The following is a 26,235-nucleotide window of genomic DNA, read 5'->3' as shown; positions in this document are numbered from 1 at the left end:
ACAGTCACAAGGAAGTTTAAAGATCTCTTTCGTGAAAACTTTGCCAATCTTTCATATGCTATAAAACAAAGTCTGATACAATGGTCACCTCTATCTATGTCTTTGGTAGGTCGTATTAATGTTGTTAAAATGTATGTTCTCCCCAAATTTTTATACCTATTTCAATCTATCCCAATTTTTATTCCTAAATCTTTTTTTGATTCCTTAGACTCTATTATTTTGTCATATCTGTGGCAGAATAAGCGCTCTAGAATTAATAAAATCCATCTCCAAAAATCTAAAAAAGAGGGTGGCATGGCTTTACCTAACTTTCGTTTATATTATTGGGCAGCTAATATACGTTGTGCTACCTTCTGGTCTTTCTTCCATGGCCAACCCGAGTGCCCTAACTGGGTGGCGATGGAGCTGAGCTCCACTAAAGAATTATCTATCTCTGCACTTCTTGGCTCTGCACTCCCTAGTAGTCTGCCCAGATCAATAGCTAATCCTCTTGTTAGACACACTTTGTGTATATGGGCTCAGATCAGGAAATGCTATGGTTTCCAGGGGTTTTCTGTTTCCAGCCCTATTGCTCATAATCACCTTTTTTTTACCTACTACATACGATTCAGCATTCCAGGTTTGGTATAGGAAGGGCATTAGACATTTTGAAGATCTTTTCATTGATAATTGCTTCACTTCTTTTCAGCAGCTCTCTGTTAAGCTCAATCTGCCCAATGCTCATTTTTTCAGATATCTCCAAATCTCCAAATTTATTGCTCCTTTAATACTTAACTTTCCTGAAATGCCTGCGAAAAATGCTATGGACCTATTTCTTTCCATGAATCCACTAGGTAAAGGCTTAATATCAATCATCTGAGGTAAACTAGCAGCCTTACGACGGGCCCCCATGGATAAAATCAAAATGGCCTGGGAGCAGGATTTAAATATCTCCTTACCTGAGGAGAGCTGGGATTCAGTTCTCAAATCGGTTAACTCAACCTCTCTTTGTGCTCGCCACTGTCTTTTACAGTTTAAGATTGTTCATAGAGCCCATTTGTCTAAATCTAAACTATCTCGATTCTACCCTAGCATTAGTCCGCTCTGTGATAAATGCAAGAGGGGCGTGGCCTCTCTCATCCATATGTACTGGTTCTGTCCTAGCTTGGAGAAATTCTGGAAAGATGTCTTCACTACGTTATTGTGTATTCTGAATCAGCACCTAGAACCAAACCCCTTAATTGCTCTGTTCGGTTTTTGGGGCGAAACAGATTTATGTCTGGGTCCGACCAAATGCCGAATATTATCCTTTGCCTCTCTCCTGGCTAGATGCTTGATCCTCCTCAGATGGAGAGATGCTGCCCCGCCCACTCATGCTCAATGGCTTAACGACATCATGGCCTGTTTGGACCTCGAAAAAATTCATTATTCAGTTCTCAATTCGGATCTAAAGTTCCATAAGGTCTGGGGACCTTTTACCGAGTACTTTCATAACCTTCCTCTTGACTAGGGTTTTTTTTTCTTTTCGGTCCCTTGCTTTCAGCTCCTTTTTTTTCTGGTAGAAGGCATTATTAGCCTCTGTTGCTGAGTGTATTCACAGTCTGGGAGTTTGGCTGTCCTGACTTACACTCTCTATATTGTGTTGTGGTTGGTCTGGAGTTGCTGTTGTTTTTTCTTGTGTTGTGGGGCTTGGGGAGGACACTAAGCTTACTTGTCTTTAATTCAGGTGCTTTTATTTTTGCTAAATTCTCTTCCTTTGTAGCATATTGTTATTGTATGCTTAATTTTGCACTGTTTTAATGTTCCTCATTGGGATTTGGGGTTTTTAATTTGTAAAATGTTTTGAAAAATTAATTTTTTAAAAAATTTTAAAAAAAAGTCACACACAGGCGTTCTCCATTAAGGGAATAACCCCTTGGGAGAACATCATCCTCAAATAATTGCAGTATTACTACTCTGGGGAAAAGACATGATACAAATGGACATTTATTGAACTCAGAACTACCTGTTTTACCTCCCTGTAATGCTTGATATCTCTTGTTATTTTAAATTATCTATTCATTTGCACCACCTTCACTGATATAGGAGACTGTCAGAGAAATGTCACCAGGATTGTGCAGTCAATGGGGTCAAATCACATTTCATTAGGAAGGAAGGAATCAGTAAGGGCAGAAAATGTACAGCTGAGAATATTAGATTAGATTAGCTTTATCTCATACACAGTAAAATATGCCATTTGCATCAACAACCACAGTCCAAGAATGCACTGACAAGAGTCACCATGTTTCCAGTGCCAGCACAGCATGCCCATAACTCACGAACCATCTCTTGGAACGTAGGAGGAAATCAGAGCCCCTTGGAGGTAATCTCACATGCACACAGGCAGAATGAACAAACCACTCACAGAGAGCAACAGAAATGAACCCAGAGTACAGTTCTGGTCACCACACTACAAAAAGGATGAGGTGACACTGCAAAGGGTGCAGAAGAGATTCATTTGGACGTTGACTAGAATGAAGGTCTGTAGCTACAAGGACAGACTGGAGAGGCTGGGAAGGTAGGAGGCTGAGGGGTGAGCATTAGGAAATGGGCCCATATCTAAGAAAGGATGTGCTGGCATGAGAGAGGGTTCAGACAGGTTTATGAGAATGATCCTGGGGATGAAAGGGAATGTATCAGGAGCGTCTGATGTCTCTAGGCCTCTCCTCATTGGAGTTTAGAAGAATAAGGGGGTGATCTCAGTGAAACCTACAGATTATTGAAAGACTGAGTTAGGGTGGATGTGGAGAGGATGTTTCCTATAGTGGGAGTGTCTGGGTCCAGAAGGCACAGCTTCAGAATAGAAGGATGTCCATTTAGAATGGAGATTAAGAGGTATTTCTTTAGCCAGAGAGGGTGGTGAATCTGTGGAATTCCCTGCCACAGATAGCTATGGAGGCCAACTCAATGGGCATATTTAAAGCAGAGATTGATTAGTAAGGATAAAACAGGGTGAAGGCAGGAGAATGGGGTTGAGAGGAAAAGTAAATCAGCGACAGTAGAATGGTGGAGCAGACCACCTAATTATGCTCCTATGTCTTATGATCTGATTCTTATACTCAAGGCCTTGGCCTATAAAGGCAAGCATGCCAAATGCCTTCATCACCACCTTACCTAGCTACAGTCAGTCCTTTTTCCAGGGTCACACACTCTAAAACTAGATGGCATAGATCGAAAGTGAGAGAGAAGAAATTTAAAGGAGAGCTGAGGGGCAGGTTTTCCCCACAGAGAGTGGAGATCACATGGAACAAGTTGCAGAAGAGGCAATTCTAACATTCAGAAGGTGTGTGGCCAGGTACTTGGAAAGGGAAGTAGATGGATATGGACCTACTGTAGCTAGGCATCAGGGTTGACATATTTGAGATGGGCCAAAGGGCCTGTATCTGTGTTGTGTTGTTCTAACTAAACACACCCATTGGAGATGGGTTGGTCTGAACTGGAAACGTCTATGTGTGTATTACCATACAGACGTGATTTTGGATATTGTTTATTGATGTAATGCCAAACGGTGATCCTGGTTAAAAGGTGGAACAATCATAGTTTGCAGTTCACTAACAGCAGCTAGTATGTACAGAACGCATGAGACAGTTTCTGGTGCAAGAGAAGCCCTCGCGCCTTATCAAATCCTCGATGTCAGAGCTGGACTTCTCAAATAGCTCTAGGTCAAATCTCAGTGCTTTGATCATGGAGTGGCACCACTGTAGTGCAGAGGTTAAGGGAACACCATTACAGCTCGGGGTGTCGGAGTTCATAGCTCAGTTCTGACGACACTTGTAAGAAGTTTGTGTGTTCCTTCCCATGAGCGGGTGGGTTTATTCCAGGTGCTGCAGTTTCCATGGTCATTGTAAATTTTCCCATGATCAGGCTAGGATTAAGATAATGGGTCGCTGAGCGATGCAGCTCATGAGGCCAGCAGGGCCCACTCCACACCATATCTTTAAACAGATAAAATAAAAAACAAAGTCTAAAGGGACATCCATGTTTAATTATCTGGCTGAGTTCAACTTGAAAGACAGAAAGATACACGGGATATCAGATCTCCCTTAAAATGACAAACAAATGGAATTCATCAAGTCCGCCTACATTATTTTAGAAGCGCCAACCTGCTGACGTGTTCCAGGCTGAACCAGAGATTCTCCAGACACTTTGCCTGAGAAGCAGCGTCTGTAATCTGGCATTATCCTGTGATAGAGCATGGAGCTTGGATGTTAATATGTAAAGACCCAGGATGTTTCCTTGCTAAAAAACAAAGTCAGGGCATCAATGTTGTACAGCACATCCCTATGGATATCACTTCTATCACCATTCCTGGAAACCTCAAGTTCAAGATTGTTTATTGTCATTTATACAGTACACCAGTATAAAGGAGAACAAAATGACTGTTATCTTTCAACTAAACTAAGCATAAAGGAAACAATAAAAAAACAAAAAACACAAAAAGTAACATGATTGAAGCCTCCTTCAATTATAAAGAGACGATCCAGATGCTTGTCTTGTACAGAGCTGATGGTGCTGTACAGCTCTCCCACTGAGTCCTTGGCATTAGCTCTACGTGGGTGGGAGGGGATGTACACAGTAGTGATGTGTAAACACACTGCAGTTTTTGAGAAACGCAACTGAAAAATAGAGAATTTTGGATTTGAGCAGCCTGAATTCACTGGTCTCATCTAAACAGAAATTCTCTTTCCTTCACAGAACACCGTATTTGAAAATGTCGGTCAGCAAGTACTGGAATTGTCTAAAATGTCACAGGCAACTGGGAGGGCAGTCCAACTCAATGTTCCAAGTAAAGTTATTAACAAAGCATGTGTAACATTACACAACCGTGAAACTCATCTTCTTTCAGGTACCCACCAGAAAATACAATAGCACCCATGAAAACTACACACAACAAAGACTGACAAATATCCGGTCTGCAAAAAAGGGCAAGTTATCCAGACAGTAGAGAAAGTAAACAAATAATACTGAGAAGATGAACTGCAGACCCTGACCGCGAGTCCACAGGTCGTGGAGGCTGCTAAGCACTGAGAGCAGTGAAGCCCGTCCACGAGCCAGACAAACCAAAGCAGCCCAGAAGCCCACTGAAGAATAATCTCCCTAAGATGCCAGCATGGTAACTAAATGATCAACACTAAAGAAAAGCCTGCCTCCCGCTCTCTCAAAAATCTTCACCACTTTGGTGTTATTCATTTCATCCATTTATTTGCCTCAATCTTTCTCACACTCCAAACGAAAGGAACTGAACTGCCGAGGTCAGTGCAGATGGGGCTCAGTTTGTAAAACCCCTCAGGCTAGTCACTCAAGGACAAGACAGAGATCCCACATTATATATTCGCAGGAAGAAATCCCGTGCCTAGTTAAAGGGGGTGGGGATAAGAATTATGAGTACTTTAAAAACCCAAACTGGAGGTGCAGTTTATGAGGAGTTCCCAGAACTAGAGGGAGTGAGTTAGGGAGATTGGCCAGGCTGGGCCTTTACTCCTTGGGACATCAGAGTATGAGAGGCAATCTTATAGGAATGTTTAGAATTATTAGAGGATAGAGAAGGGAGGTGGTAAGAGTCTTTCCCTCACGGTAGGGAGTCCAATACTAGGGGGCACGTATTTAGTGTGGGAGGGGAAAGACTTAAAAGGGTCCTGAAGGACAACTTTTTTCCACTCAGAGGGTAGTGAGGATATGGAAAGAGCTGCCAGAGGACGTGGTTGAGGCAAGTACAATAGTCTCATTTAAGAAGCACTTGGATTGGTACATGGAGAGACGGGACTTAGAGGAATAGGGGCCAAAGGAAACTGGGACTAGCTGGATAGGCACCATGGTCAGCATGGGCTGGTTGGGTTGAAGGGCCTGTATTAATGTGGGACTCTGAGTGAGATCTATATAACCATATAACAATTACAGCACGGAAACAGGCCACCTCGGCTCTTCTAGTCCGTGCCAACGCTTACACTCACCTAGTCCCAGTGGCCCACACTCAGTCCATAACCCTCCATTCCTTTCCTGCCCATACACCTATCCAATTTTACTTTAAAAGACAATACCAAACCTGCCTCTACCACTTCTACTGGAAGCTCGTTCCACACAGCTACCACTCTGAGTAAAGAACTTCCCCCTCGTGCTACCCTTAAACTTTTGCCCCTTAACTCTCAAATCATGTCCTCTTGTTTGAATCTCCCCTACTCTCAATGGAAAAAGCCTATCCACGTCAACTTGATCTATCCCTCTCATTATTTTAAATACCTCTATCAAGTCCCCCCTCAACCTTCTACGCTCCAAAGAATAAAGACCTAACTTGTTCAGCCTTTCCCTGTAACTTAGGTGCTGACACCCAGGTAACATTCCAGTAAATCTTCTCTGTACTCTCTCTATTTTGTTGATATTTTTCCTATAATTCGGTGACCAGAACAAACATCTGGAGCACAAACTACTGGAGGAAGGACAGGATGGGATGATCTGATGCAGGGTCACAGCCCAAAATGTCTTTTCACCCCCACAGATGCTGCTGAGTTCCTCCAGCACACTGTTTGATAAGTATTTCATATGTATTCCATCTTCTGAAGCCGGTAACCCTCCAGCACACTGTTTGATAAGTTTTTCATATGCATTCCATCTTCTGAAGCCGGTAACCCTCCAGCACACTGTTTGATAAGTATTTCATATGCGTTCCATCTTCCCGTCGCCCCTACAGGAGCATACGCCGCCAACAGCAGCTCGCCAGAGACCTGGGCCAGTCTTCCAAGTCTAGGTAGAGCCAATCTATTCCTCTTCTAGGCAAAGATCCCTCCTCTCCCAGGGATGAGGTCTTCGGAGCTACTGCTGGCATTTCTGTAGCTCCGGGTTTTTAACCGGATGGGGTTGCTGGCTACATGTACAACCCTTCTTTAGCAATCAGGCTTGGGACCATCCATGGCGGAGTTTTATATGTGCTTATTTCTTGAAAATGAATCTCAAGGTAGAAGATGATAACATATATGCACTTTGATAATACATTTAGTTTGACTTTAGCAGTCATTTGTGAAAGCATTCAAGCTCTGCAGACGAACCTCACACTAAAAGTAAGCTTTATGAGTCTCAGCTCCAAGGGTCAACAATGCCTACACTCACCTACAACCCAACCACCCACATGGCCAGGGAGTATGTTGCACAGCACAGAAACAGGCCCTTTGGCCCTTCTAGTCCATGCCAATCCAAGAACCTACCTGAGCTCATCCCATTTGCCTGTGTTAGTCCCAAATCCCTAGTTAAAACCATGCTGTTGGTGCTGGAAGTATGCAGGCAGCTCCCAGCATAACCTTCAAACTATGTTATTTATTTACTTATTAATAAATAAATGGGTATTATTTATTATTATTTCTGGGCATTTTGTATTTGTTCAGCTTGCCTTCTTTTGCACAATGGTTAGTCTTTGTGTGAAGTTTTTAATTGATATTATCATATTTCTTTGTTCTATGTGAATGCCTGAAGGTAATAAATCTCAGGGTAATATATGGTGACAGTCTGCTGAAATATAGAACTTTGTTGGTCATTGAGACAAAATGATGCATTTCAATGCAGGTTACATGTGCATAATAAAACTAATCTTAATCTTAAAAATCTTTACGATCAATTGCAAGTATCTTTGACACATTACAACTATTTCCTCTAGCAACTGGTTCCACATACTCATTGCCGTCCACAATGATATTATCCAGGGATCCCCTTTCAATCTCTCTCCTCTCACCTTAAACCTGTAGCCTCTAGTTTTAGACTCCCCTACCTCCCCAATGCTGGGACCATCCACCTTATCTACACCTCATGTGATTTGATAAACTTCTAGGTCAAATCAGCCTCCTTCATCCCAGTTTGTCCAGTTTTTCTTCACAACCCAAGGCCTGCACTCTCGATGATGCGAATAGGAATAAAACATACAAAACCTAGCTGAATTCTGCATTGCTAGATGAACCAAGACCAAAAAAAAATGGGCCAGGCAGCATCTATAGGAAACACAAAGTACACTGCAGATGCTGTGGTCAAATCAAGACTTACAAAAAATCTGGAAGAACTCAGCAGGTCGGGCAGCATCCGTTGAAAGAAGCAGTCAATGTTTCGGGTCGAGACGTGGGTCCTGACGAAGGGTCTCGACCCAAAACATTGACTGCTTCTTTCAACGGATGCTGCCCGACCTGCTGAGTTCATCCAGCTTTTTTGTACGTCTTGAGCATCAATAGGAAGAAGTACAGTCGACGTTTTGGGCTGAGACCCTTTGTCAGGACTAACCAGAAGAAAAGATAGTAAGAGATTTGAAAATCTTTTCTTTCAGTTAATCCTGACGAAGAGTCTTGGCCCGAAATGTTAACTGTATTTCTTCTTATAGATGCTGCCTGGCCTGCTGCTTTTCACCAGCATTCTGTGTGTGTTGCTTGAACTTCCAGCATCTGCAAATTTCCTCGTGTTTGCGCCAACAAAAATGGGACCACTCAACTTCGTGTTTCTTCCCAAAGATCATTGGAGAAACTTCTGCACAGTATTCTCTAGAAAGCCAATGGAAACAATATTCCAAGCATTATCATGACACTTCTTTGCAGGTGCAGTGCTTTCACTGACAGAACACAGAACAGTACAGGCCTTCAGACTAGAATATTGTGCTGACCTTTCAACCCACTCCAACATCAATCTAACTCCTCCTTCCCACATAACCCTCCATTTTTCTTTCATCTATGTGCCTATCAAACAGTCTCTCAAATCTTAACGTATCTGCCTCAACCACTACCCTGGCAGGGCTTTCCACATACCCACCACACTATGTAGAACACCTCCTTCTAACATCTGCCCAACACTTTCCTCCAATGTTATACCCTCTCTGATTAGCCATTTTCACCCCGGGAAAAGATCTCTGGCTGTCCACTCGAACTATGCCTCTTATCATCGTGTACCTCAGCAGTGACCTGGACACCTTGATTCCTTTAATATTCAAAGGTCCATCAACCTTACACTTGGTGACCGAGCCCCCTCAGGAGGGGATTCCAAAAGTTCACCACTGCTGAATGGAAACACTTCTGAACAGCCAGCAACATACTGTGACTCTGTGAGCAATGCTCTAGACATCAGCTCTGCATCTAATGAAAATAATTAAAATGCAGGTTCTGGGAATCTTAAATAGAAATACAGAGTACTAGAAAAACTCAAGCCAGGAAGCGCTGTGGAAAGAGAAGCAGTCTGTGAATTCGTTATCTACCCTGTCAATTCACCAAAGAATGTGCCCGTTAATATTACCTTGCAATCTTCTAAACTCAAGAGTACAGACAATCTGTTTAATCTCTTACCATCAAGCACATCCCACGTCCCACATCCCAAGAATCAGTCAGGTGAATTTCACTGCATTTCAACTGGTAGAATGGCAGATTTATATCTCACCAGGAGCCTAAGCAATACCATCAGACTCCTGCTCACTCAAAGCCACTTTCAATAAAGGCCAAGCCACCATTTGCCTCTGAAGCTGACTGTAGTACCCCCAAACACAGGAAGCATCCGGCCGAGTACCAAAGACTTGTGCTGCAGTGTTCACTGAGACGTTTTACCTCTCGTATCCGCTGCCTGAGCCACCCACCTGCTTCAATTATACCAGTGCCTAAGGAGAGTGTGGTAACCTGCCTCAACGATATCGCCCAGTAGCACTTACGTCCTCTGTGATGAAGTGCTTTGAGAGGTTGGTAATGAAACATGTCTCCTCCAGCCTGAGAAGCAACTTGGATCCAGTCCAAATTGCCTACCAGCACAAGAGGTCCACAGCAGATGCCGTTTCATTGGCTCTTCACTCAACACTGGAATACCTGGGCAGTGAAAATGCATACATCACCACGCACTTCGTCAACGACAACTCGGCATTCAATACTATCATCCTCACAAAACTAACCAATAAACTCCAAGACATTGGCCTCAATACCTCCTTGTGCAACTGGGTCCTCAATTTCCTCACTTGTAGAACCCAGTCAGTTTGGATTGACAACATCTCCTCCACAATCTCTATCAGCATAAGTGCACTACAAAGCTGTGTGCTCAGCCTCCCTTGCTGCTTGCTTTACCCTTACGACTGAAGCCAAGCACAGCTTCAATGCCCCCTTTAACTTTGTTGATAACACCACTGTCGTAGGACAAATCAGCAGATGGCAGGGAGACTGGAAATCTGGCTGAGTGGCGCCACAATAACCCCTCATTCAATGTCAGCAAGACCAAGGAGCTGATTATTGACTTCAGGAGGAGGAAACTGGAGATCCATGAGCCAATCCTCATCCGAAGATCAGAGGTGGCGAGGGTCAGCAACTTTAAATTCCTCTGTGTAATTATTTTGGCCTTTCCTGGGCCCAGAACACAAGTGTGATTAAGAAGAAAGCGTGGTAGCACCTCTACTACCTTAGAAGATTCTTCATTTCAACAAAAACTTTGCAGACTTCTATATAAGTGTGGTGGAGAGCATATTGCAGCTAGGTATGTAAACACCAATGTCCTTAAATAGAAAATTCTACAAAAAGAACTAGAATATAAAAGCAAGGATGTAATATTGAGACTTTAAAAAGCAGTGGTGAGGCCTCACTTGGAGTACTGTGAGCAATTTTGGGCCCCTTATCTTAGAAAGGATGTGCTGAAACTGGAGAGGGTTCACAGTAGGTTCACGAAAATTATTCCAGGATTGAACAACTTGTCATATGAAGAGCGTCTGATGGCTCTGGGCATGTATTCACTAGATTTCAGAAGAATAAGGGGTGAAGGAATGGAGGCCATGTCTTTATGTTTCTTTAAGACAGAGGTTGACAGATTCTCGGCTGGTCAGAACATGAAGGGATACGGGGAAATGGCAGGAGATTGGGGCCGAGAGGAAAATTGGATCAGCCATGATGAAATGGCAGAGTCAGAACCAAAAAGCCTAACTCTGTTCCTATATCTTATGTTCTTATGGTCTAAAAGGTAGTGGATACAGCCCACACAAAATGCTGGAGAAACTCAGCAAGCCAGACAGCATCTATGGAAAAGAGAAAACAGTCAATGTTTGGGGACGAGACCCTTCACCAGGTACGCCGCCCAAGAGAGAACCATTGCTGAAAGTTCAAGAAACTGATGTTCATGCCATCAGGCTGTAGGCTACCCAGAACCTCTGGTAATGTTTCCACCCCCTTCATCATTCCCATTTCCCTCTCTCACTTTTTCACCTCCCTCTGGTGCTCCTCCCCCTTTCCTTTCTTCCATGTCCTCTCCCATCAGATTCACCCTTCTCCAGCCCTGTATCTCTTTCACCAATCAACTTCCCAGCTCTTTACTTCACCCCTCCTGGTTGCATCCTTGTGGTTCTTCCTCCCTTCCCTCCACCTTCTAACTCTGACTCCTCATTTCTTTATTCCTCAGCCCAAAACGTTGACTGTACTCTTTTCCATAGATGCTGTCTGGCCTGCTGAGTTCCTCCAGAGCTGTATGTGTGTGCTTGGATTTCCAGCATCTGCAGATTCTCTCTTGTTAATGCAAATATCTAATCAGCCAATCATGTGACAGCAACTCAATGCATAAAAGCATGCAGACATGGTCAAGAGGTTCAGTTGTTGTTCAGACCAAACATCAGAGTGGAGAAGAAATGTGATCTATGTGGCTTTGAATATGGAATGATTGGTGGTGCCAGATAAGGTGATTTGAGTATCTCAGAATCTGCTGATCCCCTGGGATTTTCACATGCAACAGTCTCGAGTTTACAAAGAATATTGGGAAGATCAAAAAACATCCAGTGAGCGGCAGTTCAGTGAGTGAAAACGCCTAGTTGATGAGAGAGGTCAGAGGAGAATGGCTGGACTGATTCAAGCTGACAGGAAGGTGACAGTACCTCAGATAACCACTCATTACGATGGTGTGCAGAAGAGCATCTCTGAATGTACAATATGTTGAACCTTGGAGTGGATGGGTTGCACAGCAGAAGGCGATGAACATACACTCGGCGGCCACTTTATTAGGTACAGTAATAAAGTGGGCACTGAGTGTGGAAACAGGCTTACAAGCACACTGGACCGCAGCAATAAGATTCTATCCACTAAGGAAATGCTGCTTTCTCTGCATCGAAGGGGGAACACTGACAAAGGAGCATTATTTCTGCACCTGAAGATCAAAAACATGAAGATATTCCAATGTGTTTTGCCACGGTCTTTCAGCTCATGAGCAGGAGAGAGTGGGTGGTAACTGAGTCGTCTGTCTCCTTCGCTACTGCAGTTACAGAGGTAGCAGAAAATAAGATTCTTTTCCTCCACACCACCTCGTCAGTTGAGCTACACATTCTTCACATAAACGACACCATACAAAGTGAACAAAAATGGCATGTTTGAAATAATAGCTGGTATTGTGCGTGGCTTCGGTATTGAAATTATGCTTTCAATCATTCCGACATTCCCACCCACCACTTTGCAAGCATATTATTTCCCTGTCGGTCTGCCATCTCACAACAGCAAGCCACCAGAACAGATTATTGCATAATTTTCACAGAACAGAAAATAGCACAACCAGGAAAATTACAATTGCTCATCCAACAATTTAAACACGCAATCACCAGGTTTAGATCTAAAAATATCCCCTAACCTGTGCTCACACAGCCAGAAAACCCCGCCCAGTCAACATTCCAGATTAATTAGCCTTTAGTTCATTAAAAAAACATTTGAAGAATCCAGCAGTGACAATTCCAACCAAATGATCTCATCCAATGAACAAATCTGCTACACAAGTTTTGGGCCATAAATAACCACCAGAAAATAGGACCATTGTTGCTGACAAACATCTCAGCAATGATAGAAATATTCCAAAACATAAAACCACCAACTATATCAATATTCATACTTGGAGTAGTGTTCAATTATGGTCACATCATTATAGGAAAGATGTGGAAACTTTAAAGGTGGTACAGAGGAAATTTACCAGGATGCCGTCTGGATTAGAGAGCGTGTCTTATGAAGGTACATTGAGTGAGCTAAGGCTTTTCTCCTTGGAGCGAAGGAGGGTGAGAGGTGACTTGTTGGAGGTGTACAAGATAATAAGAGGCATTTTGAGGCACAGATCAAGTGGACAGCCAGAGACTTTTCCCAGGGTGGAAATGGCTAATATGAGGGGAGATAATCTAAGGTGATTGGAGGAAAGTATGGGGCAGGGGCAGGAATGCCAGAGGTAAGGATTTTAGAGCAGTGGGTGTATGTAATGTGCTGCCAGCGATGATGGCAGAGACAGATACAGTACAGACATTAAACTCTTAGATAGGTAAGGCTTTGTGTGAGGGAAAGGTTGGTCTGAGTTGAGAGTAGATCAAAAAGTCAGCACAATGATGTGGGCTGAAGGGACTGTACTCTACTGTGCAGTAATGTTCTATGTTCAATATTCTGAAACGCTCAGTCCTTCAGGGAGCTTAGATGTGCTCACCACAGAGGTTACAGACAAAGCTATCTGCTGATCTCAATATTCATTTAAAGAGATAAGTTGGAATGACCAGTCTCCCGTGTAATTATGTTTGTTCATTATCACAAAACCCCAAGGAAAAATCCAGAGCTACATTGAGTTGAACACTCCTGCGACAATGCTGGTGCCAATCTGAACTGGTCTCCACAGTTCCTCTGGATTTACCAGCTGCGTGGGGAGGGGAAGCCTGCTACACAGGCAACAGCTTGTTCTCCATATCGTACTGCCTTGGCTTGGGTATCACGTGGACAGCTGGGATGCAGCACCCGTGGCTGAGCCCGATGGAAGGCCTCATTAGCACAGCTCTCCCAACAGTTCTGTGAATCCGCTAATTGATCAGTGATCACTCCTTCCTTTAATCATTCATCATCGATCTACGTCCCTTTTCACCACTCCCCAATATCCAAGAGCCAACACAGCATTCCAGCCAGGTTCCAACTGAAGCTCATCTTCCTTGAGTTTAAAAAAAATACCCAATCCACTGGGATAGGAGTGGAAATTCCATCTGTTATTCCACCGGATAACCAGGTTGCAGAAACACCTTAAACACGCAAATCGTCTTGCCTTTGCACAACTGCCGAATTTTCTAAGTTGTCTTTCCTAGATCCAGATTAGTGAGTTTAGTTATTCAGAGGGTCAGTGAGGAACAGAGCTTTCCAGCCCTTTGAACTACACCACCAGAAACCCAGCTATTTAACCTGAGCCTAGTGACAGGATAATTTATAATTAACCTACTAACTGTGGGAGGAAACTAGAGCACCAGGAGGAAACCCAGACACTCCTTGGGAAGCAAGGACAAACATCTTACTGAGAGCGCTGGGACTGAACTCTGAACTCCGACACCCTGAGCTGTAATAGCGTCACACTAACCGCTACGTTACTGTGGCGGTCACGCTAACCGCTACGCCACTGCGGCAGTCACGCTAACCGCTATGTTACTGTAGCGTACTTTCAGATAAAGCAGGATGCAATGAAATTCCCTGCTCATATGAATCACGCGGAGTAAACAGTCTGCACGTGCTGAAGGTTTGAAATGGGAAATTAAGAGATTTGCTTTATTTGTCACACATACCTGAAAACATATAGTGAATTCACCACGTGCTGGGGGCAGCCCGCAAGAGTCGTTACCCTCCTGGCGTCCACAACTTACTAACCCTAGCCCGCATGTGCTTGGAAGGTGGAAGGAAACCGGAGCACCCGGAGGAAACCCACGCCGTCATGGGGAGAACATTATAGGCTATGGCGGGAATTGAACCCTGATTGTCGATCGCTGCTGCTATAAAGCGATGTGCTAAACTCTACATTACCGTGCCACCCCAGTACGATGCAAGCTGGACACCCCGGTATATGACTTACAGCCATTCATTTCACCTGTCAATGACTCTGTAGTTTCCACACTCATCTCCGCAGAAAGATAACCTGAGCTGATCCCTGCCCCGATGTGCTCCTTAACCTTCAGTGGACTTTACCCCATCTGCAAACTTCACTTGATTCACCTGCAAGCTCTCCAGGGATGAAAAGTTAAGACAACAGAAACTGACTCTAATTCCTTCTACCCCATCTCTCCAACTCCTGCCTCCTGGGCAATCAGCAACCTGTGCCCCAAGGCCATTCTCCAAACTTACATTCCATCTCTCCAACTCCTGCCTCCTGGGCAATCAGCAAACCATTATTCTCCAATTCTAAGAACTTTCACTTTTGCTATAGACCTATTTGTGAAACCTCATCAAATGTCTTCTGGCAGCTGACGTGATCTACATCTGAGCAATGTTGACCAACATCATCTTTCCACTACATCTGCTTTTCATTTTGCATTGAAGAGCAACTTCTTGCTACATCAATCACTTGAATGGTTTAAATTGGAACAAAGAGCAGAATGAAAGGATTTGTGTTTCTGAAGTTGAAGCAAGTAAGGAATAAAGGAACAGTGATAGTTGCTGTCCAGCACTGTCAACAGTACATTTAAAATTAAGAGGCAGACAGAGGTCAGACTTTTTCTGCCTCACAGTGAGGGAACGTCCCTGTGATTACCAGAAACAAGACAAGTCACATCACACAAAGGACACCATCCCATTATTTTCAAAAGTAATGGCCACGGACCGAAGCTGAGCACACAAATTAAAAACATCATTAACAGCTGCCAATAGTGCCTGTCACAAAAAGAGTTACTTTAGTTTCTACAAAAGAATGCTAATGAAACCAAAAGGTTTCATCCTTTGACATTAGACCAAGGGATGTTGCAACTCCACTATGGACGGACCGAAGCCCGACTCTGAATGGAGAAGGACTGGGCACAGGGCTGGCAACCCCGTCCTGTAAAAACCCAACGGAGCTGGCAACCCCGTCCTGTAAAAACCCGACGGGGCTGGCAACCCCGTCCTGTAAAAACCCGACGGGGCTAGCAACCCCATCCAATAAAAACCCGACGGGGCTAGCAACCCCGTCCAATAAAAACCCGACGGGGCTAGCAACCCCGTCCTGTAAAAACCCGACGGGGCTGGCAACCCCGTCCTGTAAAAACCCGACGGGGCTGGCAACCCCGTCCTGTAAAAACCCGACGGGGCTGGCAACCCCGTCCAGTAAAAACCCGACGGGGCTGGCAACCCCGTCCTGTAAAAACCCGACTGGGCTAGCAACCCCGTCCTGTAAAAACCCAACGGGGCTGGCAACCCCGTCCTGTAAAAACCCGACGGGGCTGGCAACCCCGTGCTGTAAAAACCCGACGGGGCTGGCAACCCCGTCCTGTAAAAAACCCGACGGGGCTAGCAACCCCGTCCTGTAAAAACCCGACGGGGCTGGCAATCCCGTCCTGTAAAAACCCGACGGGGCTAGCAACCCCGTCCAATAAAAACCCGACGGGGCTAGCAACCCCGTCCAATAAAAACCCGACCGGGCTAGCAACCCCGTCCTGTAAAAACCCGACGGGGCTAGCAACCCCGTCCTGTAAAAACCCGACGGGGCTAGCAACCCCGTCCTGTAAAAACCCGACGGGGCTAGCAACCCCGTCCTGTAAAAACCCAACGGGGCTGGCAATCCCGTCCTGTAAAAACCCGACGGGGCTAGCAACCCCGTCCAATAAAAACCCGACGGGGCTAGCAAACCCGTCCTGTAAAAACCCGACGGGGCTAGCAACCCCGTCCTGTAAAAACCCGACGGGGCTAGCAACCCCGTCCTGTAAAAACCCGACGGGGCTAGCAACCCCGTCCAATAAAAACCCGACGGGGCTAGCAACCCCGTCCAATAAAAACCCGACGGGGCTAGCAAACCCGTCCTGTAAAAACCCAATGGAGCTAGCAACCCCGTCCAATAAAAACCCGACGGGGCTAGCAAACCCGTCCTGTAAAAACCCGACGGGGCTAGCAAACCCGTCCTGTAAAAACCCGACGGGGCTAGCAACCCCGTCCTGTAAAAACCCAATGGAGCTAGCAAACCCATCCTGTAAAAACCCGACGGGGCTAGCAACCCCGTCCTGTAAAAACCCGACGGGGCTGGCAATCCCGTCCTGTAAAAACCCGACGGGGCTAGCAACCCCGTCCTGTAAAAACCCGACGGGGCTAGCAACCCCGTCCTGTAAAAACCCAGAGCTACAGAAACAGCAACAGAAGCTCCAAGGAACTCATCCCTGGGAGAGGAAGGATCTTCACGTAGAAGACACATAGAAGGGCTACAGCTGGATTTGAAAGACTGGCTCAGGGCAGCGGATTCTGGTGAGCTGCTGTTGCCAGCCTATGCCCCAGTAGAGGTGATGGGGTTAAGTCAGAGTTCTCTCCAGTATGACAGGTGAACTGGGTGCAAACTTCCACTAATTGTGAGCTTTGCAACAAAAACATTCCTTGAAATAGTTACAAACAGTAACCAATTATTTAACAGATATGCTAAACATGGGAAATATCACCAAAGACAAGTCCGAATAATAAATTGTGCTCTATGATTAATTTTAAACAATTAAGTTAACCTTAAAATTTTACTTGTTAATCATTTGTAACATTGGCGTTCTTCGGTTCTTTCACACTAAATTAAAAAATAATTACCTAGAAGTTTAAAAATGCATAACATTATTCTTCACCATTATACAACTGAACTTTATGCAGCAATAGAAAATGCCAACATCCAATTCCAGGCTGTTTTACATTATGTGAAAATTCATCTGCATACCGTAATTGATTTACTTATTTATTATTATTCTTTTCTTCTATATTATGTAGTGCATTGAACTGCTGCTGCTAAGTTTACAAATTTCACAACACATGCCGGTGATAACAAACCTGATTCTGATTTGGTGACTTGGGAGTTATTACGGTATGGAAGCAAGCCCTTTGACCCATCTGCTCCATGCCAACCATACTGTGCAACCAAATTGGTCTCATTTGCCAGTGTTTGACCAGTATGCCAAAAGCCTCCTTCACCACCCTCTCTACCTGTGCCACTTTCTGGGAACCATGTACCTGTACTCCCAGGTCCCTTTGCTCCACAAGATTCCACAGACCCTACCGATCTATGTAAAATTTCTACCTCAATTGGACTTTCCAAAATGCAACACCTCTCACTTATCTCTCAAACTCCATTTGCCAGTCTTTAGCCACTTACCTAGCCAATCAATACTGCTCTGTCAGATTTGATCACCTTCTGCACTGCCCACTATACCGCCAATTGCAGTATCAGCTAACCATGACCTGTACATTCTTAACAAAGTTATCGAATTAGAGGACATTGAGAGTGCAGGAACATTCCAAGCACCAGTAGCAACTTTGCACAGCATCAAGTCAAAGTAAATTTATTATCAAAGTACATATATGTCACCATATACAATACTGAGATTCATTTCCTTGTGGGTATTCACAGGACAATGAAAAACATACAATAGAATTTGTGAAAAACTATGCATAAAGTCTGACAAGCAACCAATGTGCAAAAGAAGACAAACTGTTCAAAATATGTACAGCTGTTCCCCTTCTCCTTACAAAGGTAGAGCGCTCCTATGAAACCTTTCTTAAGCCGAAATGGCATAAAGCGAATAACCCATTTATCATTTTCCCATTTATATGGGAAAAATTTTCTCAAAAGCGAAAATCCTCTTTGTAATGCAAAAGCAGGTTACTAATGTAGGTCTTTTGTAAAAGCAAAGTAGTGTGAAGCAGCGAACATTCGTAAAGCGGGGGACACCTGTATAATACTGAGAACATGAGCTGTAGTCTTTGAAGTGAGTCCAGAGGTTGTGACATCAGTTCAGCATTGTGGCTGGTGAAGTTATCCACATTGGTTCAGGAATCTGCTGGTTGACGGGTAATTGTTCCTGAACCTGGTGATGTGGGTCCTGAGGCTCCTGCACCTTCTGCCTGATGGTAGTAGTGAGAAGAGAGCATGGCTTGGTTGCTGGAGGTCCTTGATGATGGATGCTGTTTTCTTGTCACAGCGCTCTGTGCAGATGTTCTCAATGGTGGGGAGGGCTTTTGACACACTTCGAAGTAACACCTTGTATGTGATGCACTTGGGGAAAACTTCAGAAGGAACTTCAGCAGAAACATGATGTAGCGATTAATTCAGACCGGCAGTGTGTCTGTTTAGTCTTGTAAATGCAGGCAGTAGTCACAATCCACTGGTACAGGAGATAAGTAACACTGTATGTGCTTACACCTTTGATATGGTTGGGTTCATTTTGGGGTAGCTGGTGGACAGACCAAGCCCTGTATATAATCTTGCCACATGGGAGTTGAAAGTCCAAACCAACACAAGGAACAGAAACCATAAGTGGGCAAATTGCAGCAGGTTACCACACAAAACTGATCTTAGAATGTAAAAACTTCTCAAATTCCCTACACTTTCAACTGACAGTCAGATATTAACTGTCCTTCTTAAAAATATGAGAAAACAGTAGTTAGTTTATTTCATTATTTAGAGATACTTCTGAACCTTTGAGACGCACTGCCCAGCAACCCACAGGTTTAACCCTAGCCTAATCACGGTACAATTTACAATGTCTAATTAACCTTGGGATGCAGTCGGGAACCAGAGGACCCGGAGGAAAGCCACGTGCACGCGAGAAGGAACTGCAGGTCAGCGGGACTAGGCAGAAAAATGGCTTGGCATTGCCAAGAAGGACCAAAAGGCCTGTTTCTGTGCTGTAATGTTCTATGATTCTATACAAACTTGTACTGGAATAGAATCCCAATGCTACAAACTACAATAGCATCACACTAACGACTACACTGCCATACAAGTGAGCGGAACTCAGCAGCATCATTAACTACGCTACGTATGGCGTTATACTCAAAAGGTGAGCAGGGAGCTGCTGATTCTGTTGTACTGGTTAAAAATTACTTATTACATGTACATCAAAGCATACAGTGATATGTGTCATTTGCATCAACGACCAACACAGTCAGAGGATGCATTGGGGGCAGACCGCACATGTCACCACACTTCTGCACAACTCACTAACCCCAAACTATTTGAAACGCGGGAGAAAACTGGGGCACCCTGCGAAAACCCGTGCAGTCACAGGGGGAAAATGTGCAAACCCCTTACAGCAGTAGTGGGAATTGAACTGCTGTCACTCGCGTTGTAACCACCATGCAATGGTGCCATCCACATACCTGCTGCTGCTCCTCAGTTTCCCTTCCCCCTTTTTGTTTTCCAGAACAGGCCGATACCCTGGACAGCCCTGCCCCTCCATTACTGCAACTTGGTGACTGCCCACTCTAAACAGAGTGTAAGCGCTTAGAAGCTGCACAATGGACCAAGGTGATCACTATCAATCCAAGAAGATCCTGAAACAGAGACAATAACTGCTTCTTTCTCCATAGATCCAAGATCAAGATTCAAGATTATTTAATGTCATTCATTTACACCTCCCTGGAAGGAGGGATGTCCACATAACCACAAGGGGTCCTGCAGATGTTAGAAATCCAGAGCAACACACACAAAAGACTGGAGGGACTCGGCAGGTGCATCTGCATCAACGGAGAGGGAAAAACAGTTAATAATTCAGACTGAGACCCTGATTCTAGCAAAGCTCTATAAGGGTCTCAGCCCAAGATGTCATTTGTTTATTCCCGCCATTGATGCTGACTGACCTGCTGAGTTTCTCCAGTATTTGGTGTGCATTGATCTTACTCAAGGCCGTTCAATGTCATTTCCAGGACACAAGTGTAAAGAAGGATGAAATAATTGTTTCTCCAGATCCGATGCAGCAAAAAGAAGGACAGTAAGATAAAGAACACAATAATAATAATAAAACACAATAAAGATAAATACATAAGAGAGCTTATATTCTTAGATTGATTGTATGTCCACAAAGTAACACTAGGCCCAGGAGTATCTGTACGTAAGGTGACTGACTAATGATGCTAATTACAATCAGGTTTATTATCTGTTTATATCATGTTCTAAGTATTTCTTTGTGATGTCAGTACACAGAAAAGATGTAAAATTATGAAAAATTACAAAATAAATAATGCAAAAGAAACTGACTGGCTGAGTACTTCCTGTGTTATAGCCCAACAATTTCCTGCTTTTAACTGCAAGATGCTTCCTTATATTTTTTCCCCACTAACCAAGGACACGCAGGTGCATGTTACAGCCTCAAGTCTGCAAGTTAAACCCAGGCACTGGGTAATTCAGAAAGCAGAGTTCACTCCCACCCTCTCTGTGTCTTTATTCACAAGGTTACTGGAGGAACTCATCAGTTTGCTCTTCCTGGATAATAACAATGCACGTTCTTTGTGATGAGAGGGTTTACGTTTCACTTGGCTGAGATATCACAATAACAATACAGACGCAATGGCAGCAAACTGATAGTGTGGGTACCATCAACGATCTACTTTATTCAATTCAGGATCATATGTTATGAGATTTGTTGTTTTGTGACAGCAGTATTGTACAATACATAATAAAAACAGTGAATTACAGTGTATATATACTGCGGTTCACGGCTAGACATATTTATAAAGTTAAATTAAGTAAGAAGTGCAAATAAAGTAGTAAGGTTCATGGGCTCATTGTCTGTGCAGAAATCCGATGGCAGAGGGGAAGAAGCTGTTCCTGAATCATTGAGTGCATCTTCAGGCTCCTGTACCTCCTCCCTAATGGCAGCAATCAGAAGAGGGCATGTCCTGGGTGATGGGTGTTGTTAATGATGGGTGCTGCCTCTCTGAGGCATCGCTCCTTGAAGGTGTCCTTGATGATGGGGAAGCTAGTGTCCATGATAGAGTTGATTGAGTTTACAACTTTATGCAGCTTTTTTCAATCCTGAGCAGTAGCCCTCCCCCCACCACCCCCCATACTAGACGGTGATGCAGTCAGTTAAAACTCTCTCCAGGGTACAACTGTATAAATGTGCGAGTGTCTTTAGTGACCTACCAAATTTCCTCAAACTCATAATAAAATGGTGACTTTACTGATATACTGGGCCCAGGATAGATCCTCAGCGACGTTGACACCTAGGAACTTGAAACTGCTCACCTTTCCACTTCTGATCTCTCAATGAGGAGTGGTGCGTTCCCTCGTCTTACCACTTCTGAAGTCCAGAGTCAATTCTTTGGTCTTACTGACATTGAATGCAAGGTTGTTGTTGAGACACCACTCAACCAGCTGATCTATCTCACTCCTGTACACCACCTTGTCACCATTTGACATTCTGCCAGCAATATTAAGTTGACAACAAATTTATAGATGGCATTTCATCTGTGCCTAGCCACACAGTCATGGGTATAGAGAGTCGAGCAGTGGGCACGCTCGCATTCATGAGGTGTGCCAGTGTTGATTGTCAGCAAGGTAGAGCTGTTATTTCCAATCCGCACAAACTGTGTTCTTCCTGGTGGGAAGTCAAGGATCCAGTTGTAGAAGGAGGTACAAAGGCCCAGGTTTTGGAGCTTTTTGATCAGAACTTATATTCAAAGTACATATACGTCACCATATAAAACCCCATGATTAATTTTCATATTCAAAGTACATATACATCACCACATAAAACCTGAGATTAATTTTCATATACAAAGTACATATACGTCGCCATATAAAACCCCATGATTAATTTTCAAATTCAAAGTACATATATGTCACTATATACAACCCTAAGATTCATTTTCCTGTGGGCATACTCAGTAAATATAACATCGAACATTACAGAACAGTACAGCCCTTCGGCCCACAACGTTGTGTCACCCTTTTAACTTACACTAAGATCAAAACACTGACAGATTCAATGAAAGCCTGCATCCAACAGGCCGGACAAACAACCAACTGTACAAGACAACAAACTGTATAAATACAAAAGAAATGAATAATATTAAACGAGCAATAAATAGAGCACCTGGGATGAAGAGTCCTTGAAAGTGAGTTGGCAGGTTGTGAGAACAGTTCAGTGGTGGGTGAGTGAAGTTAACCCTTCTGGTTCAAGAGCCTGATGTAATAACTGCTCCTGAACTGAAACTTTTACAGATTTACATGGATTAGGAATTGGATGTGGTGCATTGGTCAGGGTAAGAGGTTAAAGTTAGAATATGGAATAAAATGTGTATTAATACATAAATATCATGTATGTAAAAGATTATAGAAGGTGGTTTAAAGGACATCTTAAAGGGGCCGTGGGTCAAGAAGGAGGCATCCCTGACGAAGGGCTCTCACTGTTCGGGACCTCTTCTTATCACTAACTTCGGGGAAAGGACACAGGAGCCTGAAGGCACACAGGCAATAACTAAGCAAGTGCTACTTCACCTTTGCCATCAAATTTCTGACTACCTCATTACTCTTTGCTGCATTCTTTAGTTTTGTCATTTACAGTAATTTCATGCTTTTTCACTGTACAGATGCCGCAAAATAAACACATTTTACTCCACATAAGTCAGTGATAATAAACCCGTTTCTGAAGACTGGCAGCAAGGCAGGAACTTCTGCTGTGCGCTAGAAAATGCCCAGTAGATCTGACAAGTTTCCTGCACCTGTGTGAACACAAGTCCACAGGACACCAAACCTCAGTTGTGTATAACGGCCTTGGCTTTCCTCCTCAGTTCGCACACAGTGTGTTCCTGAGTCACAACAAAACCTAGGCCAAGAGGCATGATGTAATTTGAAACTTCAACAAGGAAGTGACAATATCCCTGCCTGGCTTCAGTTTCGGGTTTTACCGGTGTCTGAGGAATCCCCTGGCCCTTACTTGCAAACAAGGGAGCAGCACATTAGCAATGACAATTCTCAAAACACATCCAACTGTATGTTCTATCCAAATCACTCCGTTCAGCCATAAACCGAGGCGCACACATGCTCTGCCTTCGCACCCACAATAAACAAGTGCCTCACCGTGTCGGAGAGAGCCAGGCCCATATGTCGGTGTGGCACCGAACCCCAAACGCCAGGCACCCCGGCTTGAAGCCACGATCACCTCCTGAGGGCGTGCGGATGGATGCTGCGGAGGGGAGGGGGGCAGATTCCCCGCCGCAGGGCAGGCTCGGTCAGGGGCACAACCCACCGCTTCCCCCCCGCCCCATTGTTTACGCTCCAGATGCACCGCGCTCTCCATCAGTGCGAGCGGACCTGCCGCTGCCTCCCGCCCACGCAACCCCCGCGAACCCAGGGACCTCGGAGACCGAGACCATCAAAAAACCCACACTCACTCACCTGGCATCGCTTCGTCCGGCCAGCCGGCGGAGGGCAGCGGCTGACCTTCGGTGCTGTTAGGGTTGGCGGCGGCGGCGGCGGCGGTGGGCAATAACTGACCAGTGGTGCTGGTAGAGGTGGGCAATAACTGACCAGTGGTGCTGGTAGAGGTGGGCAATTGCTGACCAGTGGTGCTGGTAGAGGTGGGCAATTGCTGACCAGTGGCGCTGGTAGAGATGGGCAACAGCTGGCCAGTGGTGCTGGTCGAGGAGGACAGCAACCGGCCAGCGGTGCCCGGCGTGCTGTAGGTGCTTCCCGAGCCCTCGGTCCCATTCCAGCCCACCGTACCGGCGGTGTGCACCGGCCAGGCCAGGCACAGGACGACGAGAGCGAGCCCGGGCGCCGGCGGCCGCATGCTGCCCGGTCGTAGCCCCGCCGTCCACTGCTGCCCGCAGTCGGCTCCTTGCAGCCGCATCCCAGCCTGAGTGACAGCTCGTCCCGGGAGCCCGGCGGGGGGGAGGGGGGACGGCCCCCAACCTGACAGACGGGCGATTCGTCCAACCGCAGCACGGCCAATTGCGCCCTCATCCAATCGACATGCGGAGCTGCGCGGCCGCACCAATCAGAACGCGGCGTACAGCTAGCAGGATTTCTCACCCTCGCCCAGCCACCCCGCCCCGGCAAGCTAAGTAGAGGCGTGCACAGTCTGGGTATCTGAAGACGGAGGGTCGGTGTAACACAGTGTGGAAGTGAAACTCAACGTGCGAATGCTGGAAATCTGACATAAAATCAGAAAATGCAAAAAGCCTTCAACGTATCAGACAGCAGGCGTGAAAAGAGACAGTAGTTCACCTTTCAGGTTGATGTTTTGTTTTTCCCTCCATCTCTGCTGTCTGCCCTGCCGGACAGTTGTACCACTGCCTGAGAAAGCCGGACTTTCTGCCGAGGGGAGTGTTCAGCAGGTGATGCACGTTTGCCCCCATTGACCTCTGCATGCACATAGATTTATCTGTAAATTTTACAGTGCCATTTGAGGCACACTGCCCAGCAACCGTCCAATTAAACTCAGGACAATTTACAATTTCCTATTAACTTACAAACCAAGTACATCTTTGGAATGTGAAGGCAACCAGCGTACACACAGGAGGAATGTACTAACTTTCTGAAAAGACGATGCCGGAGTTGAATTCCACACTCCAACGCTGTAAAGGCTCATTGCTGCTGCCTCCACGATGTCCATATTGTTCCCTCACCTGAAATTCAGGTGCCTACCTAGGTGTCTCTAAACGCCTCAGCCTCAATCTCATTTACTTCCACCATTTCTCTTGGCAGAACACTGAAGTCACTCGCAACTCTCTGAATAAAATAGTTGCCCCACGTATCTACCTTCGATTTACCCTCTCTCAGCTTAAATGCATGCCCTTTGGTAACTCCATGATGAAGGCATCAAATAATGTGCCCTCTGATCCAGGCAACAAAGAATGTCCCCTCTAATCCGGGCAACATAGACTGTGGCACTCCAATATGGGCAACATAGACTGTGCCCTCTAATCTGGGCAACATAGAGTGTGTCCTCCAATCTGGGCAATATAGAGTGTCCCCTCTAATCTGGGCATCATAGACTGTGCCCTCTAATCCGGGCAACATAGACTGTGGCCCTCCAATATGAGCAACATAGACTGTGGCCCTCCAATATGAGCAACATAGACTGTGGCCCTCCAATATGAGCAACATAGACTGTGCCCTCCAATCTGGACAACATCCTGATAAACCTCAACACAACCTTGACATCTTTCCTGCAGTGGGATGACCAGAACTCTATGCAATAACTCCAGATGAGGCCTAACTGGAGTTTTATAACTCTGCAACACAACTTTCTGACTTTTGAACTCAGTTCCTCAACTTTTAAAGGCAAGCATGCCAGATGTCTTCTTTACCACCCTGTCAACATGTACAGCCTCTTTCAGGGAGCTGGAGACTTGCCGCCTGAAGTCCATCGGTACATCAGCACTGTTACCTATCGAACATTAAAGGAGATAGATAGAGTGGAGTAGGAGAGGATGTTTCCAATAGTGGGGGAATCAAAGCCCAGAAGGCACAGCCTCAGAATACAAGAATGTCCCTTAAGAACAAAAATTAGGTTGTGTTTCTTGAGCTAGTGAGTGGTGAATTTGGGAA

General features: G+C 45.0%; 1 protein-coding gene across 2 annotated transcripts in view; it reads right to left on the bottom strand.

The window, feature by feature from the left end:
* Positions 1–24,564, bottom strand: part of LOC132407467 (multiple epidermal growth factor-like domains protein 9) — a 205,789-nt gene extending 181,225 nt beyond the window's left edge. The window contains exon 1 of one of the 2 annotated variants that reach the window (XM_059994038.1): positions 24,079–24,564. In XM_059994038.1, coding sequence (XP_059850021.1) covers positions 24,079–24,532 — 454 coding nt within the window. In that variant the 5' untranslated portion in view covers positions 24,533–24,564. Of the gene's footprint in view, positions 1–23,760; positions 24,004–24,078 lie in introns of those variants that run through there. The other variant, XM_059994039.1, reaches the window with a different exon arrangement.
* Positions 24,565–26,235: the final 1,671 nt, after the last annotated feature.

Source organism: Hypanus sabinus, chromosome 18 (assembly GCF_030144855.1).
Source record: "Hypanus sabinus isolate sHypSab1 chromosome 18, sHypSab1.hap1, whole genome shotgun sequence".
Classification (NCBI taxonomy): domain Eukaryota; kingdom Metazoa; phylum Chordata; class Chondrichthyes; order Myliobatiformes; family Dasyatidae; genus Hypanus; species Hypanus sabinus.
This window is presented reverse-complemented; position numbering and strand designations above follow the sequence as displayed.